The following is a 9749-nucleotide window of genomic DNA, read 5'->3' as shown; positions in this document are numbered from 1 at the left end:
ACAGTGGACTTGTGTCCATTCTTGTCCTGTTAGACAGTGGACTTGTGTCCATTCTTGTCCTGTCAGACAGTGGACTTGTGTCCATTCTTGTCCTGTCAGACAGTGGACTTGTGTCCATTCTTGTCCTGTCAGACAGTGGACTTGTGTCCATTCTTGTCCTGTTAGATCTCAGCGCTGCATTTGATACAATTGATCACAGTATTTTATTACGTAGACTTGAACTTGATATTGGGATTACAGGAACAGCTCTAAGATGGTTTGAGTCTTATTCTGGTGTAAGAAGAAGATTCATTATTAACATTAACAAACTGAAATCTATCAGTTAAATAGGACTCAAACCATTTTAGAGCTGTTCCTGTAATCCCAATATCAAGTTCGTGTCTACGTAATAAAATATTGTGATCAATTGTATCAAATGCAGCACTGAGATCTGAGACCATGAGAATATCATTAGTAACTTTAACCAGTGCTGTTTCTGTGCTATGATGAGCTCTAAACCCTGACTGAAACTCTTCATATAGATTATTTCTATCCAGATGTTCACATAATTGATTTGCAACTAATTTCTCAAGAATTTTTGAGATGAATGGRAGATTAGATATAGGTCTKTAGTTGGTCAGAACTCCTGAATCAAGATCAGGTTTCTTAAGTAAAGGTTTAATTACAGCAACCTTAAAGCTCTGCGGCACATAACCATTCATCAAAGATAAATTAAGTACATCTAAAATATAAATATTAATTAAGGGAAATGCTTCTTTGAACAGTCTGGTTGGGATCTAGCAGACTTGTTGATGGTTTGGATGAAGCTATTATTTTAGATAACTCAGAGAGCTCAGCAGGACAAAAACTGTCCAGACATAAATCAGGTTCTAGTGACACTAAAGCTGCCTCATCTGACAGAGTCAGAGACAGTAGCAGGAAGTTTGTCATGAATTTTATTCCTTATTAAAATTATTTTATCTATAAAGAATCTCATTAAGTCATCACTACTTAGAGTTATAGGGATCGTTTCAACAATCTTCTAGTGTTTAACAATTGGTTAGAAACTGTTTTGTGCTCTTACTGTGTGAATTTAAATTGTCAGACATGATAAACAAAGATAAGTGTTTAAATCACCTTTGTAAGTTTCATCATTGAATAGGACAGGCCTGGAGGATAGTGCATTGTCAGGCTGGTGTTGTATGATTCGTCGCCTTTATTTTCCAGTGTTATTGACACGTTGAAGTAGTTACCTTCAGTCACCAGTAATGTTTCAGACCTAAGAGTGTCAGAGGATATGTTACAATAAGACAGAAGTGATTTTAGTGATAAAATTTCTGTTGTGTCGACAGAGATACTCACAGGAAGTTGAAATCCACAACAAGCTGAGCGATGCATGTGTCATTTTTTATACATTCTTTTTCAAAGGGAGCCTGTAAAAAATAATACCCTGTATTTATGTATCCACAAATTGTCATGAAAGAGCTCATACCTCAGAGACATTACTGTAAAAGTGAAAGTTCAACACCTTGAAAAAAGCATGTATTGGTTCAAGAGCATGTGACATTTAATTCCTCTAGAGCTAGTTTTTGTCACCAGGAACTGGCACAGTTTCAGTCACCGTACCTCAGCTACAGCCTCCCTCCTGCTGTCCTCATTCAGAACCACCTCTGAGGTCTTGGTGTCAGCTTGAGAAAAGTTTAACTTGATGTTGACGGGTGACAACGTGTCTGTCACACATCTCTGCAAAACAAAAAGGCAACATGAACTGATGGAAGATTTATTTTCCCCAAGTGATAGCATAAAACAAAACCAATTTTATCTGAGAACGTTTGAATAATTTTCATACTGTCATGTTGATAGGATGATTGACGCAAGTTGTCTTGTTGAGAAGCATGTAGGAGTGAGTAATACTTCTGTTTTTATTCTTATCCTGAATGAAGAATCCCCGATTTGTTTGTCTTGTCTGATCCACATTCAGAGTGTAGGAGATGTTCAGTCTTGAGCTTGAGCCTGATTCTGAAGAATCAAACGATGGGATTAAAGTGCCAATCTGACAGCAGCTGATGTTGAATGCCAAATGTTTTAGAGAGACCTGAACCCACTTGCTTTTGTCTTTGTTGCTTCCACCACTTCAAAGCAGGCTGTTACAGTAAYCATTGGTAAAGTTTCATCTTTGTCATTTACACAGTTGATGTCCACRGTGCTGATGACTTCAGGATGAAACGACAGGTGAGCCGTGACGTTAAAGATGGGCTTGGACCTGCACATTGAATAAAAGTGYTTTAAAGTTGATCACGCATGAGGGAATTATAAGTTCCTTTAAACTATTTAAATAACATGGATTCTTCTAAACTCCTCAGCATATTGTTGTTAAAATTAAGAGTATTTGGTTGAACTGATCGTGTGAAGTTCATACCTTAAGATAACAGCAGAACCCTGTGATCCAACCACAATATCTGGAAGTCCATCATCGCCGAGGTCGATGTCTCCATCGATGGATTGTCCAAAGAATTTCATCCCTGCTTTAAATACCTCTCCTGTGATTCTCTGGAACAACAAAACGTTTGAAAAGTTTGTACCAAATGTATATGTTTCAGAAGTGTTAGAGGGACAATTAGATACATATTTAAACTTTCATTAGGCACTTCCTGTGATACAGTCTTCCAATGCTCTTTGTTACAATGTTGCATTATCTTAATATTTTTAATTGTTAGGAAAGTTTAAACCAGGGGTGCCCAAATGTTTTCCCTGAGAGGGCCAAATTAAAAAAACATTTTCCCTGAGAGGGCCAAAATTAAAATAATTCTGAGGACTGTGGGCCAAATGCAATAGTATAATACATGAAATGCAAATACTTCTTAAGTAAAATTGTTTATTTTTTAATGATTAAGCTAGCAGCCAGTGTGGTTGCCCACGTTCATTTTTTTTTCAGCCCATGGACATGGAGAAAATTCAACATATGCCCGGGCAGCAAAGGCTCATGGGACTTTTCATAATTTTAAATTTGAGTATATGTGGTCTTATAAGGTAGGTATGTGTTTTAATCTAATTTAAATGTCTCTTGTAGTTAAAATAAAATGAGTACCATGAGTTAACTTAAGACTATCTGACTTCAGCTCCTTGTACCCATAGTTGGACCAATGGTTGAAAAGATTAAGTGGAAATATAGTGTTTCTACAATTTTGGCCCACAGACCCCACTTTGGGCACCTCAGCTTTAAAGCTTTCGTGAACAGCCGTGGTGTTTTACTCATCTTTGGCTCAAAGTCCCAGACGTCTGGTTATGCTAAAAGCAACTAAAACCTGAACTCATTTGTCCACAAAATGCATGTCCAATATCTCTTTGTCCATCTGAGACAGACTTGAGTCTTCTCAGAAAGACTTTTTTGTGAGAGAATTTGGAATTTTTGTGTCACCTGGCTGAAAGTGCTGCGTATTCCTCTGTTTCTGTCTCCCAGGTAGATGTACACAGCCCCCCTGCTATCCTCCTCCAGAGGAGCTCCAACAGCAACATCTCTGAGTTCATCTCCATTCAGGTCTGAAAGACTGGATATGGTGCTGCCAAATCTACCCATAGATGGTGCTGTCACATTATCCACACTTATTAGTTGGATCTGTAAGGATAATAATGCTTTATAACATTTGTAACATTCATAAATAAAACAATGTGATTCCTTCTTGTGTCCCACCTCATCAGAAAGTCTATAAATGTAGATCCTTCCTTCTTTTTTCTCCTGAGGTTGGTAAAACATCGGCGCTCCCACCAGCAGGAAGTCTGTGTTCCCGTCAGAGTCGATGTCTACAGAACACAGCTCTGCTCCAAAGTAAGAACCAATCTGAAAAGTAAAGCAGGAACTTTTATTGTGCCATCAAGCAACTCTGTTATTTTCTCAAAGGTTTCATTTTATGACAACAAGGTGCCAGGAAGTTACCTGGTTTCCTTTCTCTAACCACTGAAAACACTCTGCCTGTGCACAACAGGTAATTTAGGACTAAATGTTTTAACTGTAGAAACAGTCAGAATGTACTTTACAAAGTTCTTTAACTTAACATTTGCAAACAAATAGTTTCAGAGGCAGTTGAAGGTTTAATCACCATAAACATTGAAATACATTATGGTTTTAAATCTGTACAATAGACTAAATTTAAAAAGGTAAAATATTCAGTCAGTGTACCAACCTGGTCTGTGGTCATTCTTTGAACAGTTTCCCAGGTTTTGTTGTTTTGTGTGAAAAGTACAACCTGTCCAGTGTGGTTGAAACGAGGAGCTCCTGTAAAGAATAAAACTCCACCGTTCCTCTGTCCAACAGACAGAGAGTATCCTGCAGTAGTTAATTACACAAAATCTTAATCATGGTCTTAGACATTATCTCAATCACACAAAAATAACTTGTGTCCCTTACTGGTATCTCAGGACAGATGTTAAAAAATGAGCAGAAAATTATTTTACCCATGTAGGAATCCATTTCCATTTTTGGATCTGAGATCTGTTTTTCATTTTGTTCTTGATGCTCAAAGAGAGAACCACGCCAGGCGTTTGATCCCACTGAACCCAGAAACAGGGTTTCCTGTCAACACAAACAACCTGTCAGAACCCAGATTCTGGTCAACCTGTTGGGTCTGAGACTCTGCAAGATGCTTCAGGYAGTTGTTATAGAGTTATTATGTTGGCCCGAAGTTAAAATTCAGAATGATTTCTGAATTTGCAATTATTATCCTTTTCTGCCACTGACCTCTTTCAGGGTTTTGAGTTGTGCGAATGTCAATGATTGCATCAAGATCAAAATGTTTTCTTTGTCCCCAGTAAGGAAATTTGGACAGTAAGTACTAATACATACAGCTGCAGTACTACCACAGTACACACAGAAGAATACTGCATGCTGTGGTGTAGATTGAAACTGGACACTGCAGGTGTTTCTGTCTGTAGTGATAGCATCAATAAATGTTACTGTGCTTTCAGACACAAGCTCTCTCAGCAGGTTTTAAAAATATAGTTCAGATCATTTGAAGTGAGGTTTTGTGGAAGGTTCTATGTTTGGAACGGGTCTAGCTTGGGTCGGTCAGTAGTAATTTATCAGTCTGGTCCAAACAGGTGGGTCCCAAAGCAGATGTTCTTTATGTCTGAACCTTTAAATGTTTACCAGAGGAWACAGGACAGATGTAACATTTTATGTCACTCACCTTGTAGAAGACTGAACTGAATCCAGTCTGAGACATTTCATTTTTCATTTCTGCTGCTCGAGTCACTTTGGACCCTAAAAAGAAAACATTAGCAGAATCAGTGTCGCTGCACAAACACAAAAATTACTATTTATTTTAGTGGTATAAAAAGAAAATAAAAAACATTACCTTCAATGTTAAAGATTTTCTTTTGAAAGTTTTCCAGGAGTCCTGTGAGCCCATTATACTGTTCAATTTGGAAAAAATTATTCTGTTTTGGCTCTGAGGTAATTTCTGTGAATTTATCTATCTTCACACCTTTGACCTAAAAACGGAAAAAATAATTTTAAATTTAGTCTCATTACTTTAATATTTTATTACGTTTGTAGGGTTCAGTTTTTGTTTAAATATTTATAAACACTTAAAATAAAAACTGGAGGTTGGTGGGCCCTAATTGGTCAGCTTTAGTGGGTCTTTTAGGCCTGGTTACTCTTTGAGCCCAGCAACTCTATGATCTTTCTGCAGGCCCTCTATTTCACAGAGCATCTTTACAGCATTTCCCCAAGCGTTACTTTAGGTGGGTGGTCCGCCCCTACAAAGGGACAGCATAAAGATCATGACGTAATAAATGAATAAGCGTCTGTTTGTGTTTACATCTTAGTCCTCAGCAGCTGGGCTGACACCAGACCCAGTACATCATCACCCACCCACTCTCCATCCCATGTCCCTGACATCCTGGGGACTTTTGTATTTAAAGTTCATTATCTTCACAAATGTGTACCAGATTAAGTGATTCACATGTTTTGAGATTATGAATTTATTACAAGCCATAATCTCCATGGAGGGGTGAGACACCCTCCTTGGATAATGTAGGAGAAACACTGGATTGACAAAGTAAAACACAGTCAAAGGTAATCACATCATGTCCCACCTTCTATGGCAGCAGGTGATGAATACAGTCAGAACTTACCCCAATTACAACTCGAATTATTCCTTTCTTTTCATACTGGGCTACAGTTTTATTTCTGTCTGAGTCACTTGGATCTCCATCTGTAATTATCACCAGAACTTTAGTTGCATCAGGGGAGGCGCCTGCTGCCGGGTTGTCAAAGATGTCTGACCTGAAACAGACAAACCTTAGTGATGTGGTGAATAAGTTTAACAAACAAGTGAAACAGGCCTGGACAAAACTGATGGTACCTCTGAAGCATTGAAAACATTTTGTTTAAAAGGACGTGTTAAACTAAGGTGTCTCCTCTAGTTAGCATTACAGGTGTCTTTTAGCTTGTAATGAGTCAGTCTGCCTCTTTAAAGGGAGAAAAGCAGTCAGTGTGCTGTTTGGTGTTATGGTGTGGACCACAGGAAGTAAAGGAGGGAGTTACACATGTGACTGTGTGTGTGTCAGAGTCTGGTGTTGTGAAATGTCTCTTACAGTCTCCACAACCAAAAGTCTCAGTGAGCTGTGGAAACTGTTGTAGGACAGGAATCACCAACCTTTTATAGACTGAGACCCTTCAGGGACCATCACTTTTGTCCACGTTTCATGACTTTTATTTTTAAAACTACTTTATAGAACCACACTTCCAAAGCAATGGTGATTTTCAACTGTGACTTTTTACTATTTTTTCATGTTTTATTACTTTTGTTAGTTCCATATGTTTAAAATTAGCTGAGTTATAGTCACTTTATGTTGGCTAAGATCACATCACTGTTGTGGCCAKCTTAAAGTTCAATAACATTTTGCAAGTTTCAGTGAAATCCATCTCTTGCTAACAGAACAATCACTCACACAGATGCAGGCAAAGGATTACTTATGTTTTGGTTTTGGGTGAAAATTAAATTTATCTTTGAAGCRTTATACATACAATTTTACAACTTCAAGGCCCGTCACACTACATTTTAGACAACTTATACTAACTTATGAAAAATTTATCCAACACAGAAGATGTCTAAGCTAAATATGGAATTAAAAAAATCTACTAGAAGACTCTTTTGGACCTATACATACTGTAATGCTAACAATTAGATCATATGTGAGTAAAATAAGTCATAAGTCGACATAAATTCTCTAAAAAGTTATAGTGTGACGGGACTTTCATTAAATGAGATGTTAAGAATAGCTCCACTGAGCCAAGTGAAGTGAGTGCTGCTGAACTTACAAGACAAATGTGAGGGCTGTGTGTGTGTTAGTGAGACTCTTCATGTGATTTTCACTCTTGAGTTTCCTCTGAGCCTGACCGGCATCGTAGTCATTAAAATCAAAAACTTTCCTGATTTCCTTGGAAAACTGAACTGCTGCAAACTAAAGAAACAACATTTGTCACTGAAATGCCAAAACATAGTTTTATATAAGCATGCAGATTGTAGGTTATTTGACCACTGACCTTGATTGATGTGTTTTTAAGGCTGTTCATTATTTCCACAATGAAATCTTTGTTTTTATTAAATTCATCAGTAGTCATGCTCCCTGATCCATCAAATAAAAAGACCAGGTTTACTGTCTTTTCGGTGCAATCTGGGGGGAAAGTTTGTTAAAGTTGGTAATAGATTTGAATTTAAATAKTGAAGATTCCAGGTGATAACCTAGATTACCTTGGAACACAGGCTTGAAAGAGGAGATCTGATGAAGGTCATCAGTGATGTTGAAACACAAACTGTTCAGGTAGGAGTTCTCATGACATGTGTGACTAAGACTCGGGCTGCAAACCTAAACCAGATCAAAGGAGGTGACAGAAATCAGGTTCCAGGTTTTTATTTAGGTAAAAACATCACAAAGTGTGTCTTACTGTGAATCTTGAGCCTGTTGTGTCTGCAGCTATGGACAAGCCGAGGTGTTTCACTGTAGATTGGTTCGACTGAGGAAGTCCTGCAATGGTTACATTTTAATGTTATAAAATGTTAGAGCTCCATCTTGAACTGGTTAATTTGTTCAACACAACCTCAAACAAATTTTAGACGGTCTGRAAAACAAATACCGTAAGAAAACAGCAGACTAATTCAAATTTAGACTTCAACATTTAACTGCAGAATATAAAGTATTACTCAACTTTCAGCTGGACCGAAGCAGACCTGAACGGAGTCTCTGGAGTTTTGGTAAAGAATCAAAACAAATAGCACAATTTATGCCTCYTTAATCCAGGTCTAGACATTCCTCTGGGGCAAAAACATCACATCGAATTTTTTTCAAACTTTATTTATTCCACAAAAACAAAATTCTATGTACAATAAAAAAGAAAATACAAATAAAATTAAATGAAAGGCGGCAGAGAGAAGAAAAAATCTTATAATACCTGCCCCTTTTTTCTCAAATATAAATTCTACAATAATCTTCAGTTAACCAAACAGAATCTTTCTAGAACAACAAAATGAGTGGCTACATATTAAACCATTTCATATATTTTTTGACAATCTAATCTTTATCTTGCTCTTAAACATATACAGTGATTTGGCACTTTTAACATCATCTTCTAAATTATTCCACAATCTGACTCCTTGGATTGAGCTGCAGCGTTCTTTCAAACAGGTTCTAAATTTAGGTTTCATGAACATCTCTGTGCTCTTAACACTATAACAGCTCACTCTCTTTGTAAAGATTTTCTGGATGTTTATAGGTAATGTGTTAAGGTGAGCCTTATACATAACTAACAAAATATTATAGTCAACCAAATAATAAAATTTCAATAATTTCAGTTTACAGAATAATATATTAGATGGATAATGGTAATGTTTTCAAGTGATTACTCTTATATCTCTTTTTGCAAAACAAAATCAGGATGTGTAATTATCTTACATGCTTTCCCCCATACCTCAACACAATAGACCAAGTGTGGAAAAATTAATGTGTTATATAACATATACAGAGCTTTATCATTAAACAAGTCCCTTACTTTGTAAAGCAATGCAATAGATTTAGCTAGTTTTATTCTTAAATAATTTATATGAGGTTTCCATGTCAGTTTCTCATCAATAATAACACCCATAAACTTTACCTCACTGACTCCACTTATCTCTACACCATCAACTCTAAATGTCATATAATTAGTTTTATCCAAATTGAGTGATAATTTAAGTTTAAACCTGTTTTGTATTTTCACAAATTCTGTTTGAATTTTCTCTAACATCCGTTCTATRTCTTTACCCGAACAAAAAAATGTGGTAACATCTGCAAATAAAACAYACTTAAAGAGCCCTGACACATTCACATACAAGATAAATAACTTTGGTCCAAGTATGGAACCCTGAGGAACACCACATGTAATTTCACATAGTTCAGATCCAACATCATGTACTTATACAAACTGTTTCCTTTTTTCCAAATAACTACATATCCATTGTAATGCTGGTCCTCTAATCCCATTTTTATTAAATTTTTCAAGTAGAATGCTGTGGTCAATCGTRTCGAATGCTTTCTTTAAGTCAACATAAATAAATTGATGTGTTCACTAAAATGTCCCTCATAARTCTGGTCCCATATCACAAGTCACTCAAAACAGACCAAACACTAATCACAGCTCATAAAAGTTGACAGTTACACATTTGATTATCAAATATAGTTTAGAAATTTCAATTAAAAAAAAAAAGAAATTTCAATAAAAACATGTATACAGG

The 9749-nt window shown here is 36.5% G+C and overlaps 1 protein-coding gene across 1 annotated transcript in view; it reads right to left on the bottom strand.

Moving 5' to 3' along the window:
* zmp:0000001082 (integrin alpha-M) overlaps positions 1 to 9749 on the bottom strand; it is a 19796-nt gene that overhangs the window by 5950 nt on the left and 4097 nt on the right. The window contains exons 4-20 of the mRNA XM_014021631.1: positions 7928 to 8007; positions 7734 to 7848; positions 7526 to 7656; positions 7301 to 7443; positions 6112 to 6262; positions 5331 to 5466; positions 5163 to 5236; positions 4432 to 4549; positions 4161 to 4303; positions 3671 to 3817; positions 3398 to 3595; positions 2399 to 2529; positions 2085 to 2242; positions 1829 to 1998; positions 1606 to 1722; positions 1342 to 1412; positions 1117 to 1258 (exon numbers count right to left, since the gene is read on the bottom strand). Of these exons, the coding sequence (XP_013877085.1) occupies positions 1117 to 1258; positions 1342 to 1412; positions 1606 to 1722; positions 1829 to 1998; positions 2085 to 2242; positions 2399 to 2529; positions 3398 to 3595; positions 3671 to 3817; positions 4161 to 4303; positions 4432 to 4549; positions 5163 to 5236; positions 5331 to 5466; positions 6112 to 6262; positions 7301 to 7443; positions 7526 to 7656; positions 7734 to 7848; positions 7928 to 8007 (2225 nt within the window). The remainder of the gene's footprint in view (positions 1 to 1116; positions 1259 to 1341; positions 1413 to 1605; positions 1723 to 1828; positions 1999 to 2084; positions 2243 to 2398; positions 2530 to 3397; positions 3596 to 3670; positions 3818 to 4160; positions 4304 to 4431; positions 4550 to 5162; positions 5237 to 5330; positions 5467 to 6111; positions 6263 to 7300; positions 7444 to 7525; positions 7657 to 7733; positions 7849 to 7927; positions 8008 to 9749) is intronic.

Source organism: Austrofundulus limnaeus, unplaced genomic scaffold (genome assembly GCF_001266775.1).
Source record: "Austrofundulus limnaeus strain Quisiro unplaced genomic scaffold, Austrofundulus_limnaeus-1.0 Scaffold300, whole genome shotgun sequence".
NCBI lineage: Eukaryota > Metazoa > Chordata > Actinopteri > Cyprinodontiformes > Rivulidae > Austrofundulus > Austrofundulus limnaeus.
This window is presented reverse-complemented; position numbering and strand designations above follow the sequence as displayed.